Below are 21,480 nucleotides of genomic sequence, written 5' to 3' on the forward strand. Positions count from 1 at the left end.
TCTTGTAGGTAGAGGATTGGCCCAGAAAAAGAAAATAAATATGAAACAAAAATGAATGAAATAGATTGTTAAAAATATATTTTATGACTAATCATAACTCTTTCTGTTATCTGTTTTATCACTAAAATAATCTTTTAATAAATATTTATTTGATGCCTACAATGTGCCATTCATGGCACTATGTGCTTAATATTATATTATTGCATTATAATGATTGTATGTATTTATATTGTATGTAAGTTTAAAAACAATAAACATTAACAGAATACATTTTTGTCTACAAACCGTCTTTCCTGTGTTTTCACGCAGCCCAACTGAATCAATTTCCAAGGGTGACAATAGCAATGTCCTGCAAAACCAGTGGCTTAAGGATAGAAATTTATTGTCTTATAGTTCTGGAGGTGGAAGTCTGGCATCAAGGCATTGGCAGGGCTGTACTCTCTGTAAGGCGTGTCTTTTTTATGGCTTTCCCTGTGTGTGATTCATAGCTGAACATTCTTTTTTTATAAGGACACTAGTCAAATTGGATTAGGGGCCCACCTTACTACAATGTGAGTTCATTAACCTAATTGTGTCTTCAATTACCTTGTTTCCAATGGTCACATTCTGAGATACGGAGGTTAGGACTTCAATATTTGCATTTTGAGGACACGTTTCCAGCCTAAGACCAACTCTGATGTCATCTCCTCCAAAGGGATCTTTGCTCCATTTACCATGCTGCATCAACTGTATTTAAGCAATCTTAACTGAACTCACATAGAATTTCATTGATAAAATTTTTACTTATATAATTCATGTATATGGATAAGGCCGATACTAATAACTACTCGTATTACCTGTGTGAAGCCCTCCACATATTAAGTCATATAAAAATATTATAAAATGAATGAACTAACAAATAAATGTTTACATAACCTTTTATGGTTAGCATATATTTTCCACATATATGATTTCATTTAGCCTCAAAGTAATTATTTGAAGTATGTATGTTGGAATTATTTCCAGGTATGACTGAAAACTGAGTTCCAAAGAGAATAATCATCCAGAATAATATAACATTGTGGAGACTGTACAAAAAAATCCAGGTCTCCTGACTCTGAAGTTAAAGCTCCTATCCCACTGTATTTTAATCTTCTCAGAGAAATTTTAATCTTCATTTTACCCCTTTTTCCCTCCAGTTAGTGAAGCACTATAACTTTCACTATTCTCCCTTCACTTTCTCTCTCTCCTGTCTCTCTCTTCATCTCTTTCTTTTTCACTCCAGGTGTGTGTGCATGTATTTAACATGTGATGTATGTATGTGAGTGTCTTCTCTTAGTACTAAGCCATTCAGTGAGTCCACATTGAATTAAAATCTACTAGAATAAAATAAATAAATAAAAAATAAATAAAATCTACTAGAATCATCTAGAAAAAGATTTTAATGCTAAATGAACAAAATATCTGATTCTAGAGATCCATGCATCTTAATATTCTAAAAGGTTCACCTCATAAACAGTACTTGTTGTGCTTAGAACATCATTTTTATTGTTATTATAAACAGATGATGCAGATGGTAAGCAGACTAGCTCTTATTAGGGAAGACTTCTCTATTGTCATTAGCTCTAACTAATCCTTAAGCAGAAAATGTTTTTTTCAAAGTGATAACACCCCCTCACACTAGCACACACAATCATAATTATTTTAATGACTAACCTTGAAACATTGATAGAGCATTGCTCCCTGGGATAGATTTAGACATAAGACCTTCCTAGAAGCAATGAAAATGATTATAGTCTCTCAGCCTTGATGTAAAATGCCATGATGAGAATAAATTTGTTTAATTCTGTTTACAATTACAATATTCCAGCTCCTTTGTGAAGTCCTACCTGATCATCCTGAGGTTTTAGGGAAGTTGCCTTTCTCTGTGTACTAAAATTGATGCTAACTCATGTGCATAATGTTTTTACAATTTACATAGAGTTTTCACCATATTTTCCATTTGACTCTTAAAACTATTCTGTGAGATAAACAGTATTACTATCTTCATTTTGAGACATGACTCCACCTTCCAAAAATTATACCACTGAAAATGAGGGAAGAAAGACTTGAACCTGGTATTTTGATTCCCAATTCTAACCCCCTTTGTCTTTATTACCTGATATGTGCTTCTTTGCTTCCTTATTATCTTACTTTTTGCACATCTTAGCTTCCCAAACTGTATTAGAATTTACTGTGGTGTTTGCACTATGGTGTACAGAGAAAAGTCTGGGGTTTAAATGTTAGCTTGGCTACTTCTTTACTGGGTGAGCCCAGGCAAGTTTTTAAATCTGTCTAAGCCTCAGTTTCTTCATTTAAAAATGGTGACAATAATAGTGCCCATAGCTTAGGGCTTTCAGGAAAATTGCATGAAATAAATCTACATAAAGATCTTAGCAGAAATACTAGCATCATTCACCTGGCATTCTTATGTTATACAATTTGCAAAAAAATTGGAGCAAATACTTAATTTTACTTTAGTTTTCTCATCATTTTTAAAAAGGGGAAATGTTAAATGTCTTGCAGGATATCATGAGGTTTAAATAAAATAATATTTGTGAAAGTGCTTTACACAGTATTTGGCATATGTGAGGAATTCAATAATTCATTCCAACAACATATAATTCATATGTTCATATAATTCATATAATTCAATATAATTCATATAATTCATATAATTCAATATAATTCATATAATTCATATAATTCAATAATTCATTTCCAACAACCTTCCTTCTGTCTTTCTTCAAGGAGGCAATCAATAAGTGCTTACTGGATTCTCAGTGACTCCTTTCATGCAATGATTTTATGACTGTATTTTAGTGGTTCTATATGTGGACGCAAGTATTCAGTATCAAGGTGCCTTTGACAAACTGTTCTAAAGCTCAAGTAGAAAAGAATGCAGTGTTCTCTCAGAGAGGCAACATAAAGGAGTTTGGTTGCCTAGTTCAGAGTAAGTTCCAGGAAGCTCCAGTAAGCGGCTCCCTAGTGAACACCCTGCTGATGACAAGACCTACGTGGGCCTGACAATTAAGGACACAGGATTTCAAATGTGAAAGCAAAGAAGGCCCCAAAGTGATTTGCTTTTGGGCAGGCCCAGCAGCATTTGCATGAATAGATTAAAACTGAGAGTATTTTAAAGCACCAGTTGTCAATATTAAACTGTCAGTTTTGTATTTGGTGGTTCACAAATGCCTACTGAGAAAATTACAGTGGCCTTTTTTCAAATAAGGAAGAATAGTGAAGTTAATAATTGCAATTTTCTCTCTGTTTTGCATTCTACATATAGCTATAAATTATATACATATGTATATATGTATACATATATAACTATATATACTTTTTATACATATTTAATTTAGCTACCACTACTTGTTTAGACTAGAATTTAACATATGATGATCTATAATGTATTATAAAATGATAGTTCTTTTAGGCTATCAACATTTCATGAATTCTGTGTTCAAATATTTGAAAAATTCAAGGAATGCTGTTATGAAAATATAATTTTGTTACCTTGAACATTGTGTAGGATATCAAAAAAGCTCACACTATGTTGCCTATAGTTTAACAAGGAAGCTCTTTTGTTTGAAGATAGAATTAATCTAGTTACTGTTACATGAGCAAAGGTGAGCACAGGAGAATCTTTGCTTTTCTGGCATCGAGAGCAACAATTGCAGAGCAAAAGCATCAGTATATGTTTGTATATTACATTGTACATACGTACAATGTATGGAATGTACATTAAAAGGAAATGCTCTTGTTCAAAAATGCTTGAATAGTTTATGTGGCTTAAAGATACAATCTCAAATTCTAATTCTCTCATTAATTTTCTACTTTTACTGAATTGTGTCTCTCTTTCTGACTTAGTGCCATCTACTTCCAGGCTCCCTCACTGATAGATAGCTTATAGATGAATATCATTTCCCCCATGCTATTTTACAAGGGAGCATACTTCATTATGATGTTGTGTAGTTTTTGCAAAGCTCTGTGTTGGGCAATGTAAGGCTATAGGCATTAAGGAGGTATCATTCCTGTTCTTAGGGAGTTAACTTAGTGGGAGAGATACACAGGTAGTCAATTATATTATGAAGCTGAAAGAAAAGGTGCTGTGATTGACATATAAAAAAGGCTGTGGTTGCAGAGTGAAAGGAGTAATTATTCTAACTGAGAAGATCAGGAACAAGGAAGAACAGAAACTAATGTTTATTGAGGGCTTAAAGTGTGCCAAAGTGTGCTGGAGTGTTGCTCTAGGTTCTGGGAGGAGGTTGCCTTTACACTGGGGTGTTTAAACTCTGGGACCATGCTGGGACAGCATGAGTTAAAGACACAAGAAGACAGTGAGGAGCTATTCCTCTTGGGGCCCAAAGAGATAAAGACTAGAACAAGACTGAACTTGAGACAATTTGATGGGAAATGGGATCAGTAAAGGAAAACTGGTTTAAATTCCAATACAGAGGTGGAGGGAGAATTCTAAGTGAAGAGGAAGAATATTAGTAAGAACAGGCTCCTTCCTTAGTGCAGAGGAAACAAAGGGACAGGAATTAGAGGAAAGGGGGGTCTGTATTTGCATTGGTGGGGATCAATTGTGAGACAAGAAAAGAGCAAGGATCTGGGTGGGACTGGAGGGTTGGAATAAGGACACAGATGGGGTGTCTGCTCTATGAGAAGAGTTCAAAGTAAGCAAGACCTGCAGCTCTGTGCTTGACTAGGCTAGTGGTTGGCATGTCCCTACAGGATGATGGAGCCAGTGTAAATTTGTTAGCCTTATCCCTCAGCTAAACTGTAAAAACTGAGAGCACAGACTGTCTTCATCCTGCAAGATTCTCCGTAGAGCATCTTATTAGACTGGACATGTAGCAGATTTTCACAAAATCATAATTGATTCATGGCAAGCCAGGAGGTAGATTTCAGCAGTCAAGTGGATAGTTATGGATTTCACAGTGCTGCAGACATTTAACCTGAAAATTAGTCACACAACTACGAAGAAGGTGAGAACCACTGAAGACTTTTCCATCAGTAATTATTCCTAATCATAATTTTCCAGAAAGAAAACTGTGTCAATTGATTAACTTCTACTATAATTTATTAGCTGCTTAGTATACTTTGTCTTGACTAATGAAAATGTGTAGAGATGCATTTTTATGGAAACAAAGTATTGGCAGCTTGATAGCCTTGAGATAAATAAAGACTTTTGCATTATCAGCCAGGGGGATTCCTATCTCTCCTGGTGCAGCTTCGCAGTATATACTTTAAAATTTTTCTTCTTCTTTCCCTTATTAGTATCTGTTACTGAACTAAACTCAGTGTTGCTAAATATCACTATAAAATATTTTACAAACATTTATGGGGCTGATCCAGCAGATCTAAATTATCATTAATTTACTCACTATATGGAAAGACAAATTTTGTTTCTGTGTAAAATAACTTAGGAGAAGTTATGATATAGATATTAAAAATGTTTTCCTAATTTATAGGAAAGACAAATTTATAGCAAGTATGCCTCACCCTGTGCCCCTCTGTGTCTGCAATACATATCTATAAATTATAATGCCACCCTTTTCTGCAAGCCTGTGACTTCAGAATCCTTCCCAACACAACACTATAGATAGCAAGAAGGTGAGGTTGGGTTGCTCACCATGGTCTGTAACCTCCCCCATCCCAAGGGCAGGCACCTGAATTTTTGGAAAAATGATAGATAGATATATTAGATGAATTAATGGGTGCATGAGTGAAATTTAATTTTTTTTCCTGGCATTAGTACAGAAATGGTGACAGAGCCAGCATGAGTGTCACCATGTACCATGAACACCAACTCATAGACCCCTAGAGCCTGGTGAGAACTCACTGAGTGTCTCCTATCAACTTTCCCATTTCCAAACCTGAAAGCATGGTGCAAAGAGGGCATCCAACTCTAAAGCAGGCTCTGAAGCTTGGGAGTCATTCTGCCACATTCCACATCTTACTAACTTCTTTCTCTGTGTGGCCTTTAGCATTTCTTTGCCATTTCCTTCATAAAATAGAGATAATGATTCTATCTGCTTTGTAGAATTTTATGAAGCTTGAGTAAGATAAGGAAAATTAAATTGCTTAGTATAATGCCTAGAGTTTGGTAAGCAATCAAAAAAAGTTAACTTCTCTCCTCCTTTTCATTTATATTAGCTGAACCAGTGATGATATTATAGGCAAATGTAGTAATGTAGTAAAGACATCATTGTTTATCATATTTCATCATGCTTTGTTTTCCACATTTTCAATGAGTTGAAAGTTTTTCTGAGTCATCTTTATTTTATGTTTATGGAAACAAAGAGAATATAAAGAGGTTTTTGCTTTCTGGCTGCCATGAGGTGAGCAGCTTTTCTCTGCCATGCCCTTCTCCAAGGTGTTTCTGCCTTGCAGTGACCTAAAAGCAGGGAAATGAGCTGACATGGATCAAAACCTTTGAAACCAGTGCAGAGATGGAGACAAAGGAAGAGTGGGAGAAGAGAAACTAAAAAAGAGAAGAATGTGAAAGAGTTGTGAAATCTGCCACTCCAAGCTCCACTATATCTGAGAAGTTCATCCATTAGCTATTTGGTAATGGATTTACCATAGTCTACCTTGACACACTCAGAATGTGTACACAATCACAAGAGCAAAATTTATCTACGGAGTGCTCGGGATAAACCTAAGACCCAAGTTAGGCAAGTATTCTTCTACCATTGAGCTACATTCCCAACCTTGTTTTTGGCATCCCTAAGGGGTCTTTCCATTTGGTGGTTCAGAGTTCACTTTGGAAATGAGAATAGTCCAAAGTACTCTGCTCTGATGGGATTGTAGGTAGAAGCCATTATTGTGGAGCAATAAAATACTTTTATTCAAAATACTTAAATAGAATGGAGTGATAAGAAGGGAAAAGGAAAGGAGAATATCCACATGTCCATGGCAGGTTTCTTTATGAAATCAAAGCTGTTCATCCATAGAGGCGTGAGGTTTGACTGTTAGCTCTCTTGCACTTCACTTTGATTGCTTGACTGAAGCTTCCCCAGCATCCCCATTACAGGTTTGATCAGAGAGTTCTAGGATAATCCAGAACAGTCATTTTTAAATAAAAGGAAAAGGGTTTCATTCTTGCAGTGTATCCCTTCCAAAGATGTAAATCTTCCGTGGTGTGATCAAGCTCTGTGAAGCAGCCTCAAATTCATTCCATAGATGGAAAATACTCCTTAAATGCATCACAAAATAAAAGTGCCACTCACCAACTGAACACCAGTTGGTTGTCACAACATCTTGTGGTGGTAGGTCCACTGCCCAGGAAAACCCCTCCGTGAGATTGGCAAATGACTTCACCATCTGGCTTTCCTATTAAGCAGCCTGGATCCATATACCTCCTGGCAAATATGTCTGTTATGTGGGGATAAAGGACCAAGCCACTTCTTGACAAGACCCTGCTGAGAGAATGAGGGCACAGGTTCCTGAGAGGACTCAATGTCCAACTCTAATAAGGCACTGGGGAACCAGAGGCTCTCTGAGGAACACTGACTCAGGCAATCGCTCAAGGAAATATAGACTGACATAAATGCTCCCGATGCTGTACTTGCAGAATGATGCTAATGCCTCTGTGGAGGGCCGAGTGACTTGTGGCATAACACCATCAGAAGGAGGAGAAACACAGACAAAATAATGATGCTAGCAACAGGAAAATCAAGCATCACTGCCAGAGAAACTTGCTATCTACAGGTCATGCTGTGCATCCTTGAAGCAAATCATTATCAGTTTTGTGGCTGTATAAATGTACCTTCAATGTGAGAACTCAGTTTTATGATACTTTGAATAAAAATAAAAAGCAGCAGTTAAAAAAAAAGAGAAATTATAGGAAATAGATTCTACTAAATAAGAATATTTTCTGTGTGGAAAACATAAAATCCCAGAATACCATGTACTTTTCTTTGATTAATCATATTGTATCATAATATATAGCCTGCTTTGTAGAAAATATATTCTTAAAAGTTGTCTTTAAATAGTACAGGATGTTGTAATTTGAGTAGACTGCACTATTCTTTCAAAAAATAACTCAAATTTACATTACACATTTAAACCTTCAGTTCAGTCATTATTTGGGGACAGGGAGGGAAAGGGAAAGTTTTAGTTGGCTTTATGTTGTTGCCAGGAAACACACAAAGGCATCAGAAACAGATGAAACAAACAACTCCACATTGCTGGGAAGGTGGCCTTAAAGGGCAGGCACTTAATTGGTAGAAGAACGTTTACAACTGTGTCAACTAAAGACCCTAGATGAGAAAATGGAGCTGGAAAACACAGCATGTTAATGTAAACGAGGTTAGTAAAGAGATTTTGAGAAGTTGCTTTTCTAATGCATTTAAATGAGAATCAGAAGGGGTGTCAATGTCAATTGTTATAAACATAGGGAAACTTAAGACATTTTTAATCAAATCACGTAAGCAGAGTAAAAGGAGGGATACTGTGGGTTTTTAATATAAACCATGGAATCAAGTAAGTGGGTGGCTTGGTGCTTTCATTTCCTACCTTGGCTTGAACATTTTGCCTCCGAATTGGATCCCTTGAAAGGTTTGTACATTCGTTTTGAAATTCTATTGCTAAGTTGGATTTCTTTTCAAAGGTACCTGTTGAGGGGGAAAGAAACACATAGCGTTGAAGTGCGCTGAGCAGAGGCGAAACTATTATGAGTCACCAGAGTGTCGCACTTAACTTAAACACGAGATCACAGCATGGGCCAAAAAGCCCTGGCAGGACAGAAGGTGAAACTGGGGATGGAGACTACGGCACAGACCTGCTTGAAAATGAGCTCAGCGTAGGCGACTTTGTGAAAATACAGAGGGCCTTTGAGGTAAGTGGAAAGCTTGTTGACCAGAGAGTGTAAGCTGTCATAAAGGACACTCAGGATAAAGTAGAGATTTCTCTTAAAAAATATTCAGCTGTTAGTCTTTAATGGCTAAAGCAAGGAGCAGAAAAGAGTCAGGCCTGGATTCAACACCACAGATCTATTAACTTTATCCTTCAGTTCTTTGGAACAAATAATATTTAGTTTAATATTGCTGCACATGTAGATAGCATTACCATCAAGGAAGGACAATTTATTCTTGGATAAAATTTTTCTTAGAGTTCAACATATTTGGAGGAAAGCAAAAAATTATGGTTGTGAATAAGAAAAGCCAATTGTTATAGTTAGAATATGAAAGTCCCCCACATGCTCATGTTTTGAATGCTTGGTCCCCAGCTGGTAATGCTATTTTGGGAAGTTCTGGAAACTTTAGAAGGTAGGGCTAGTTGGAGGACGTAGGTCACTGGAGGTAGGTTCTTGGGTGTATCTTGTACCTGGTCCCTTTACCCATCTCTTTCTTTGCTTCCTGTGCACTATGAGGTGAACAGCTCTCATCTGCCACATGCTTCTGCCGCCATGTCATTCTTCCCAAGTGTGTGGAGGACTGACACTCAAACCATAAGCCAAAACAGATGTTTCCTTCTCTAATACCAACAAGGAAAGTCACTAATATACCAAGTGCCTAAAGGAACCCCCAGTAACAACTGTCCTTGCATCTGATATGGACACAGAGCTAGGTAAATTCAAATATAACCATATGGTTAATGAAAATTCTCTCCTACCTCACCCTGAGTGTCATAGCTCCTTTTCAAAGCTGATTTTCATACTTTGTTGCCCCAAGACAAAGTGCGGGATCTACCTCCCTCATTTTTTGTAAATCCTGGAGCAGTGTCAATGAAAACAAAATTGAAAGTTTTCATTTAATTCTACATAGAAAATAAACCATTGGAATTTAACTACAAATGAACAATTTCTTTCTTTTTACCTTAGTTAACTTGGAATTCTGCAACTATGCATAATGAACAGTGTATGTCAAAGTGATTTTTTAGTTTCAAATGTGTATGAAAAGAAGTGTTCTTCCATTCTGTAGAATTTGGATAGACATGAGCTTCCATCCTTTCTGTTTCATTATGTTCGCTAAAATATTATCTCAGGACTTCAAAAGGTCCCCCAGGGGTTGCTTGAAATATCCATAATAATATGAAGCAGACATGCAATATTTTTATTGCAACCTTGAAATTAATAAAACATGAACTCTAACTAATGGCCTATAATTGGTGCACACATTTTAACTTGTAACTATCCAAAAAAGAGGTTGTTAATCACTGAAACCCTGCTAAACACTGTTTTGTATAACAATTTAGATTCTACCTGTATTGATAAATTGACATTCCAGTAATTTCAGTTATTTTCTATAATAGAATCTGTCATATTTAGTAGTAAAGACATGTTCTTATAAGTTTCTCATTTTAATCTTCATGTATTTGCTATTCATTTAACTCTATTTGTCTGAAAGATTTCAGCGCCACTCATGCCCAGGGCCACAAAGGAATATGGCATATTTTGATAGACATGGCAAACATTTTGACAGCATGAGGACAATCAGAAAAACATAACAGCAGATTATGACAGATTTGACTCTAGAATGAACAGAAATGTGGCAGTTTGGTTCTGAAAACAAAGAATTTGAATGCTAGGATCTATTAAGAAAGTTAACATTATAAAGTTGATGTGTTAGTGACACTACTACGAAGGTTGTCTTTCAAACTACAAATTAGTCTTGAGTGAGCTCAAATGAAGCAGAAAAATTCAATCTCAATGGTTTTTGTTGTTGTCATTTGTTTGTTTTATATTAAACCTTTCAAAATTGGACCACTTATTTTGAAATAACCTGCTGGAAAAGCAGGTACTGATGGACCAAAATGGAGAAGGGAAAGCAATTCAGAGTTTATATATACAAGAGAATATATGTGATAGTTTTCTTTCCAAATGAAGTTTGCAGGAAGACTTTCAACAAAAAATGAAGTCCATCCATTCTTAACACACTCAACAGGCACAGAATAGAACAATACAATGACAAATGTGGAGCCAAAGTTAGACCCTGACCAACATGATTTCCAAACACAGCATGACTATGTAGAGAAGATGATGTGCTGAATGACTCAAGGGGAATCCAGTGCATCTGTCATGTGCTCCAAGTCCACAAGCCACAGGAGAAGATGGTTGTAGAGGGAAAACATGCTCCGGGTGATTGACCTTTAACACAGAGCTCCAAAGGCTGTGGTGTGTGGGCCAGTCACTAAAGGCATGTTTTTGGAAATGCCAAGATTCTGCAACAAGATTTCTTTATCTTTTATTTTGTTTTGTTTTATACAGATTTTTATTTGGGATTGAAGAGTTGTCAGATATTACCCAAAATCCATCTCCTTAAATAGCACAGGCAATGCCTAAGTGAAAAATAGGAGGTTTGATCTTTGAATTGGCAGTGAATGTTTATGAATATTTCCAAGTAAAATATCCAATACCATATAAATCTTAGTGGTAACATTTGGGAATAAAGCAGTAATTATGCCCATTAAACAACGGCATAAAGAAATCGTAATCACTTAGTGATTAAGCACTAGGAGTCAGATTTTCCAGATTTGAAAACCACCTTTGCCACTTACAATGTGACTTGGTGCAAATCAACATCTTTGGGCCTCAGTTTCCTTCATTTCTACCATGGGGAATAATAGAGCTTTTGTAAGAATTTAGTAAGGTATTATTTGTAACACACTTGGAGGAGTGTTCAATTAACATTGGGTATTATATATTTAGTCAGTAGAGGTTGAATCACATGATCTCTAACATTGTCTTGATACTAATTTGTATATTTCCTAAAGGATATCAGACTTCCATTGACATGTGTTATTGTTTTCCTACATTCTTTTCAGTTGCTGTAGGAAATGGTAGCAACAAGAGTTGCAAAGGCAAATATTCACATAGAAGAGGATTTTTTTCCATCTCTTATTTCACATTTTATTAGCAGATAAAATATTTTAATTGATGTCTTGATTCTCTTGTTTGGAATAAAGAATTTAAGTGGGTAGAATACCATACAAGTTACTTGTGGATTTCATTTTCTTCCAAGTGATGGTGTCAAAGGCCATATATCAGCGTGAGGGGAGTGAAACTGGTATTATTCATAGAATTGTAAAATAGTTCTCACTCAGACTTTCCTGTAGAACTTGCAATGCTTAAAGAAATGACTTGGTCTCTGGATATTCATATTATTTTGATGTCAGCCATATTTTACATTTTCTTAGATGCTTTTAGAGCCGGCGATTGCGTGAGAAAGAGTGGCTGTGGTTGCTGATTTTATAGGAATGGTGAGAAGAAAAAAAATTATGGTCTAAGGGAAATGAGATTTTTGGCAATCCCTATTGGAGCATGATATATATTAAGCTTCTCTGCAAGTCTGGTTATGTAGGTATCTGAGCATTTCCTTCCTTATATTCTCTGCTGTTGATCTCTGTGTGGCCTTTGAGGTTGGATGGTTTGTTGCCTGTTTAATATGGGATCACAGTTTGCACTATACTTCTGGCTCTCTGGATTGGGTCCTGAACTGCCTCTCTCAGCAACTGTGCCTGTTTCATTTCTTGGCATATTCTATTCTGGTCCATGTTGTGGGTTCAGAACTTGGCGCTGGCCCGACCTTATCTACCATTTGCCTAAGCCCTGCTAAATATTTATTTTTATATCACTAGAAATGAAAACTCCTAAGCCACATGTAACATGTGAGGTTATTTATGCCCAAAGTAGAAAGGGTAAAAATAGTCCACTGTGAGAAAGGGCATGGAAAATTCCTAGTAGAAAGTGCCCATAGACTTCTCGTGAGAATTCTGGCATCACTTCACTTGGGATGAATGGACTCTAGACAGAATGCCCTTGTGCTGCTTTCATCTCAAAAACTGGAAAAGTTCCGGAGGCAATTCTGCAAGCCCTAAAATTGTACCTGAGGAGTAATGAAATAATTACAGAATTTATGGTGCCCTCATCTTGGTTTATTTTCATACAATTCCCAAGATGCCTGTGGACAGATTTTTTTTGACAGGACCCATGAACTATGCTTTTATAATTTATCAGGGCAAGGCTGGGGATTGACACCCTGCCAGACAGAGTAGGCTTTAAGGGGATACAGGAAGTCAGATTTGGCTCTTTCCTGCCTTTCCATTATTTGAGTTTCTTTCTAAACAATTAATGAAGAACCCAGTATTTTCTGAACTTCCTGATTGCCCATTGCAACTTCACTATTAAGGTGTCCAATGAACAGGCCCTGCTGACATGTCTCATGTTCTATAGCTATCTTTGTCTTTGCTTTTTTCCTTTCCCCCAGCTCCATTATTTTTAACAAATAAGTAAAATTACTTATCATTCTTTTGTTCCCTTACTTCCGAACATTTAGATTTTGCTTGTTTCTGATAAAATATGAGAAAATCCATGAAGATTATTTATTTATTTACTTTTTACAGTGTCTTTTTATTTTATTTTATTTTTTTCATTTTTCTTTTATTATTCATATGTGCATACAAGGCTTGGTTCATTTCTCCCCACTGCCCCCACCCCCTCCCTTACCACCCACTCCGCCCCCTCCCTCTCCTCCCCACCCCCTCAATACCCAGCAGAAACTATTTTGCCCTTATTTCTAATTTTGTTGTAGAGAGAGTATAAGCAATAATAGGAAGGAACAAGGGGTTTTGCTGGTTGAGGTAAGGATAGCTATACAGGGCATTGACTCACATTGATTTCCTGTGCGTGGGTGTTACCTTCTAGGTTAATTCTTTTTGATCTAACCTTTTCTCTAGTTCCTGGTCCCCTTTTCCTATTGGCCTCAGTTGCTTTAAGGTATCTGCTTTGGTTTCTCTGCATTAAGGGCAACAAATGCTAGCTAGTTTTTTAGGTGTCTTACCTATCCTCACCCCTCCCTTGTGTGCTCTCGCTTTTATCATGTGCTCATAGTCCAATCCCCTTGTTGTGTTTGCCCTTGATCTAATGTCCACATATTAGGGAGAACATACGATTTTTGGCTAACCTCACTCAGAATGATGTTCTCCAATTCCATCCATTTACCAGCGAATGATAACATTTCGTTCTTCTTCATGGCTGCATAAAATTCCATTGTGTATAGATACCACATTTTCTTAATCCATTCGTCAGTGCTGGGGCACATGAAGATTATTTAAATATTTTTTTTACATAAGACTGATTAAAACATAAAATATTATGTTATCCAATAAGGTTCCAAATTAGAAAATCTTTGGTCTTTCTAGTTTGTGCAAAAATTGTGTAAAATATAGTTCAGTATCACTTAATGATGGGACATATTCCAACAAATGTGTTGTTTGTTAGTGATTATATCCTTGTGTGAATATCATCAAGTGTGCTTGTACAGGCTAAGATGGTTGTGAAATTACTAAGTGATATAATTTTATGAGACCACCATCATATATGTGGCACATTGTTAATCAAAATGTCACTATGCAGTGCATGGATGTTGCTATAGCTTTAATATGAATAATGTCCTTCAAAGGTCTGTGAGTTAAACTCTTGATTTCCAGAGAGCAGTAGTGACTGATGCTGTGGGCCTTTAAGAGTTGTGACCTAAAGAGATCTCCTTATGTCAGCAAGGGTATGCCCACAAAGGGGATGGTGTGAATCCACCAGTCTCCCTTGTTCTTGGCTTAAGATGTGGACAGTTTGCTCTGCTACTCACTTCCACCATGATATGCCTCCATCATCAGAGGCCCATACCAATGGGGCCACTCAATGTTGGACTGGAATCTCTAGAACTGTGAGTCACAAAAATCTGTTTTTACTTCATAAGTAACAGGTCTCAAGTATTTCATTATAGGGATGCAAAGTTGACTCAGACAACTATAAATACCAGCTTAAACACAATAGACGTTTGTTTCTTGCTCACATAAAATAGAGAGCAGATATTTCTAATTAGTGAGTAGCTCCAAGTAGGGATTGAGGACTCCAGTCTTTTGTCTTCTGCCTTCCAAACTTGCCATGCATCAGGCTGAAAGACCAAGGAGGAACATGGTGAGATTTTTGAGGGCCAAGCTCACATCTCACTGGCTAGAACTCAAGGGATGTATAGACATGTGTGTGCTCAGAAAACAAGTCTTATGCATGGTCCCCATAGAGTTTAGTGGCATGAAAATTTTTATCTCTCTTAATGAGCTGGCATACTTCATTTTGTGGTTTTAGGAGAGCCATGTGCCTAGTATGCTTTGTGTTTTGCCTAAGTTCCATGCTAGCTTTAATCTTCCATTGATAAAATTAACTTAGATTTTCTGGAACAATTATCTACTCTTTTCATTATTTAACTCTCGCTTTTATCTATGCCCTATCAGTTCTACCACCTATGTATCTTCTGTTCTAACTGAACTAAAACTCTTTCTATCAGTGGAAGCATAAATGATGAATAAAAATTTAATACCTTTCAAGTGTGGGAATATCTTATAAAGTATTTCTGAAAGCATGATGTTATTTGATCCTCTCAGTGTAGACAGAACAGATATTTTTTATTTCCTGGTTGCTCATCAGGAGATAGACTCAAAAATATTTAATTAAATTCCCTCATGGGGTAGAGCCAGTACTCAGAAATAGATTATCAACTTTTCAGCCATGGCATGATGTGACTCCAAGTGTCCACAAGAAAACCTTCCTTTGGGATGTTACTCTACAGAATGAGAATCAAATATGATAAAGACTTCATTAACAAAACAAGCATGATAAGTTAAGAGTAATTCATATTCAGCAAATAATCAAGAACTCCTATAATAAAACTGATGTAGAGAGAGGATTAAAGAATAAAAAGACAAGAATAGCTCGTTGCTTTTTTAAAATTATTTTTTTCCTTTCCAAAGACATCTCAATGGAGACCTGTGAGAAAGTAAACAGGTTAAACTTACTTTGTAACTCTCTAATGTAGTACAAAGTACATTCAGTATCCTCAGTCAATTCATCACCTCCTGAGCAAAGGCAGCAGCTGAGAGCTTTCTTCACCCCAGCTCCCTTAGTGGAATCAAATACCTATTTTGATGGCAGCAGAAAAATCAGTGCAGCTCTGCAGGTCCTCATCCTCAGCATTAAGGTAATAGAGAAAGGACAAACTCAATAGCTCTGCAGCCGGCCCAACTTGAAATCTCAGAGAAATTCTTTAGTGATTTTGTTTGACTTATTAAAATTCATGGGAGATGACATCAAACAGTGATGATTGCCAATACTCAAGGAAATGAAGTTGTGTGCCAATAACATGAAAAATTGTGCTGAATTTTGTGACAAGTTCTAACAGATTCATGCCATTTCCAATTTTTCTGTGTACTTTTGTAACAGATGCTTAAGACAATTAGTTTGGATGAGAGGAGGTAATGAGAAGTACTTTTGGTAAGCAAATGCTTTAACCTTGAGCTTTAGCCAGTACTGGAGCAGAGAAGGCAATGAAGAAGCTTGTTATAAAGGAGGGAGACAGAAGCCAAAGATGTCCATTGCTATTCATTTCTAATGCAACTTAGCCAGACCCATAGACCACCAGTATAGCTACTTTTTCAAGTTTCCTGAGAGTTAAACAACTAAAATGAAGAAAATGGGCAATGAAACACCTGTGATTCATACCATTTTGACTTCACATTTGTCATGTCCTACCAAGTATAGAATACCAGTAATGACACAAGACACCAGTAGAAGTAGAAAGCTTCCAAATGGTCCCATGTGATTTCTGACTGACCCAAGGCTCTGAGTCACATTTGCTCAGACTCAATACCTGGGGTATTTTCTCCTTTCATCATGTATCACCACCATTTTATGGGTATGACTAATGAAATCCTGATTCTCCAGGCCCTGACAGGCTCTGCTGAGAACTACTGGGGCCACTTTTTTTCTTTTTTTTTTTTTTATACTCCTATACCTTCCATGTGTTCATTCTCTCAACAAACCTGAGATCAGTTTGTCATTCTAGTCTTGTTGCATGCTAGTTTATAACTACAAGTTATATGTGGCTATATAAATTAAATAAAATAAAAACTTAATGAAAAAATTCAGCTCCTCATTTTTCAAGTATTCAGTAACCACGTGTGGCTAGTGGTTGCTGTATTGGACTGTAGAGAATATATAACATTATCATCATTTTTGAATGTTCTATTAGGCAATGCTGCTTCTGATCCTTCTTTCTCATACCTTGTTCTGTTTCCTCACTTCTTGCTACATTTATGCAAGTAAGGGCCACTCTTGGCCCTTTAATCCCCCATGGAAATGCACCAGACCATTCATGCCTTAGTGTTTATAGGACAAAATGATTCTTGACCCTAGAGACAGCAGAAAGTATTTTCTTTTATTCTAATCTAAGAACTACTTTTCCACATTCCTGTCCTAGGACTGTGAAGAATGGGAATATCCATTCCTTTTAGGGAAAATCCTTCATTATTAGTCCATACCCCTTCCAACTCCCAATAGGCAATGCCCAGAGGTATTCAGTCTGGATTTATGGTTCCAAGAATTCATTCACAAAGTCATCTGACACTGGAGCATTACCCTAAAGTGTGATCATATTTCATTTATTTGAACAAATTCTGTTTGAGGGCTTACATAATGCTGGTATCTCAGTTTGGAATATTCCTCTCCCATGTACCAGTTACTCCTACCCATAATTCATGTTTAAATACCTCTGAATCAGGAATATTTTCTCTCACCACTCAGACTAGATTAGTAGCTTGGCACAGTTCTGTTTTCTCATAACAATCTGTGTGTTCCTTTTATTGCTCTTATCACAGATACTATGATTAAGTACAATGTCATTATTTGTTTAAAGTTAAGCAGAAGGGTAAAATAAGCAATGAGAGGTAAATCAGTGTGAGAGAATTTTTTTTATTTTTATTATTTTATTATTCATATGTGCATACAAAGCTTGGGTCATTTCTCCCCCCTGCCCCCACCCCCTCCCTTACCACCCACTCTGCCCCCTCCCTCTCCCCTCAACCCCCTCAATACCCAGCAGAAACTATTTTGTCCTTATTTCTAATTTTGTTGTAGAGAGAGTATAAGCAATAATAGGAAGGAACAAGGGGTTTTGCTGGTTGAGGTAAGGATAGCTATACAGGGAGTTGATTCACATTAATTTCCTATGCGTGTGTGTTACCTTCTAGGTTAATTCTTTTTGGTCTACCCTTTTCTCTAGTTCCTGGTCTCCTTTTCCTATTGGCTTCAGTTGCTTTTAAGGTATCTGCTTTAGTTTCTCTGCATTAAGGGCAACAAATGCTAACTAATTTTTTAGGTGACTTACCTATCCTCACCCCTCCCTTGTGTGCTCTTGCTTTTATCATGTGCTCAAAGTCCAATCCCATTGTTGTGTTTGCCCTTGATCTAATGTCCACATATGAGGGAGAACATACGATTTTTGGTCTTTTGGGCCAGGCTAACCTCACTCAGAATGATGTTCTCCAATTCCATCCATTTACCAGCGAATGATAACTTTTCGTTCTTCTTCATGGCTGCATAAAATTCCATTGTGTATAGATACCACATTTTCTTAATCCATTCGTCAGTGGTGGGGCATCTTGGCTGTTTCCATAACTTGGCTATTGTGAATAGTGCCGCAATAAACATGGGTGTGCAGGTGCCTCTGGAGTAACCTGTGTCACAGTCTTTTGGGTATATCCCCAAGAGTGGTATTGCTGGATCAAATGGTAGATCAATGTTTAGCTTTTTAAGTAGCCTCCAAATTTTTTTCCAGAGTGGTTGTACTAGTTTATATTCCCACAAACAGTGTAAGAGGGTTCCTTTTTCCCCGCATCTTCGCCAACACCTGTTGTTGGTGGTGTTGCTGATGATGGCTATTTTAACAGGGGTGAGGTGGAATCTTAGTGTGGTTTTAATTTGCATTTCCTTTATTGCTAGAGATGGTGAGCATTTTTTCATGTGTTTTTGGGCCATTTAAATTTCTTCTTTTGAGAAAGTTCTGTTTAGTTCACTTGCCCATTTCTTTATGGTTCATTAGTTTTGGGAGAATTTAGTTTTTTAAGTTCCCTATATATTCTGGTTATCAGTCCTTTGTCTGATGTGTAGCTGGCAAATATTTTCTCCCACTCTGTGGGTGAGAATCTTTTTTTTTAAAACCAGCTTAACGTTTTATTAAGTCAAGTTAACAAACACATATGAAAAACCTGGGTTGGGGGAGAGAGAGAGAGAGAGAAAGAGAGAGAGAGAGAAGAAAGAAGAAAAGTGTTGAAAATGGAGACAATATATTCTTCCAATGCACATCATTAAAAAAATCATATATAAAGATTTAAATTTAAAATAAGACTATTGCACAAAAATGTGACTATGCAATTTTAGTATCTTTAAAAAATTTTACAAAATTTGAAGACAGTTTATGTAATTAAACATTCCTAATATTATTTTTTTTGAGAAAAAGTATTCATTCATGTATTTATTTATTTGTTTGTTCATTTATTCACATGTGCATATATTGTTTGGGTCATTCTCCACCCTGCCCCCCTATCTCCCCTTCCCCCACCCAGTTCTAGGCAGGTCCTGTTCTGCCCTTATCACTGATTTTGTTGAAGAAAAGATGCATAATAAGGAAGACAAACCATTTTTGCTAGTTGAGTTAAGGATAGCTATACAGAGAGATTCCTACTATTGCTTTCGTGTACCCATGTGTTATGACCCATATTGATTCAACTCTAACTGATCTTTACATTAGTTCCTGATCCCCTGTTCATGACAACCTGTCATTTTAAGGTTTCTGTATTAGTTCCTCTGGAGTGGGGACATCAAACATTTTCATGTTTTGGGTTTCTACCTATTCCTTTATCTCCCTTATGTGCTCTCCCCTTGTCTTGTGATCCAAGTCCAACCACATTGCTGCATTTGCCCTTAATCTAATGTTTGCATATGAGGGCAAACATAGGATTTTTGGTCTTCTGAGCCTGGCTGACCTCGCTCAGAATGATGTTCTCCAGTTCCATCCATTTACCTGCAAATGATAATATTTCAATTTTCTTCATGGCTGAGTAAAATTCCATTGTGTACAAGTATGACATTTCTTGATCCATTCATCAGTATTGGGGCATCTTGGTTGTTTCCATAACTTGGCTATTGTGAATAGTGCTGCAATAAACATGGGTTTGCAGTTGCCTCTGGAGTAACCTGTGCTGCATTCCTTTGGGTATATCTCCAGGAGTAGGATTGCTGGATCATATGGCAGGTCTATGTTTAGATTTTTAAGAAGTCTCCATATTTTTTTCCAGAGTGGTTGTACCAGCTTGCATTCCCACCAGCAGTGGATTAGGGTTCCTTTTTTCCCACATCCTTGCCAACACATGCTGTTAGTGGTGTTTTTGATGATGGCTATTCTAACAAGGGTGAGGTGGAATCTTAGTGTGGTTTTGATTTGCATTTCCTTTATGGCCAGAGATGGTGAACATTTTTTCATGTGTCTTTTTGGCCATTTGAATTTCTTCTTTTGAGAAAGTTCTGTTTAGTTCAGTTGACCATTTCTTAATTGGTTCATTGATTTTAGGAGAGTTTAGTTTCTTAAGTTCCCTATATGTTCTGGTTATCAGTCCCTTGTCTGATGTATAACTGGCAAATATTTTCTCCCAGTGTGAGCGAATCTTAACCTGGATGTTGAATGGGGAGATAACGGGTATAGATGAGATGCGTGATCTGGAGGAAAGGATAAATGAAATGTCTAAGACTGTACCCTAAGGAAATCTTTAAAGGTCATAGGAAAAAAACCAGTGCTGTTATAATAAATAAAGAAGTGGGTTATTTTCTAGAAGTAGAAGGAGAAGTGACAAAAAAGAGTGGCTATCGTATAAAATTTCATCATTTTTTATGTTTCCTATTTAAACATCTTTTATTATTAAAATATTAGAAGCAATACATTATTGCCATTATGAGAAACTCAAATTAAAATGAAATTCCCTCTTACCATGGCAAACTCTTGTCCACTACATTTCTCCTCATGCGTGTTCTTAATATTGCATCATTTCGATATTATATGTACATGTGCATATCACATGTACTCTATTTTATAAACGATCTATTTACATATAATCTATTTTATGCATCAAAGGAAGTGTGCCACACAAGTCACTGCTAATCAAATGAAAAGACAGTGAATATGATTAGGAATCCAATTTGAAACTCTAATAAAGAAAAAAGAAACCCTTCTTTCAATCAGCATATTGGCTAAGATTAAAAGGATCAATAATATTTACTGTTGGCAAAGAATCTGGAAGATTGGCACTATGGCTAAGATTTTAAGTTGGCATAGCTTTTTTGGAAGACAATTTACCAATAGATATCAAATGTAAAATGTATCATGTGTATATGTTTTGAACCTGCAATTTCATTTTTTATGATTTGCCTTAAATAAATTCTGTATGTACAGAGAAAAGTACATGCACAAGGATATTGTTGTACTACTATTTATAAAATGGATTATTTATAACAATGCAAACATTTAATGGATGAATGGATAAATAAATTATGGTATACTTATACAATTCAGTTATTAGAAAGAATAAGGAAGACTTATATAAGGTTGCAACATTTACTGTTCAGTGAAA

The 21,480-nt window shown here is 36.5% G+C and overlaps 1 protein-coding gene across 6 annotated transcripts in view; it reads left to right on the forward strand.

The window, feature by feature from the left end:
* Positions 1–8,200: 8,200 nt before the first annotated feature.
* Positions 8,201–21,480, forward strand: part of Wdr49 (WD repeat domain 49) — a 167,136-nt gene continuing 153,856 nt past the window's right edge. For all 6 annotated transcript variants that reach the window (XR_012448048.1, XR_012448047.1, XM_074073848.1 and 3 more), the window contains exons 1-2: positions 8,201–8,337; positions 8,639–8,866. Coding sequence is in view for 4 of the 6 variants with exons in the window: in XM_074073848.1 (XP_073929949.1) it covers positions 8,702–8,866 (165 nt within the window). In the remaining 2 variants the exon portion in view is untranslated. The remainder of the gene's footprint in view (positions 8,338–8,638; positions 8,867–21,480) is intronic.

The sequence above is a fragment of the Castor canadensis genome, chromosome 5, assembly GCF_047511655.1.
Source record: "Castor canadensis chromosome 5, mCasCan1.hap1v2, whole genome shotgun sequence".
Lineage (NCBI taxonomy): Eukaryota > Metazoa > Chordata > Mammalia > Rodentia > Castoridae > Castor > Castor canadensis.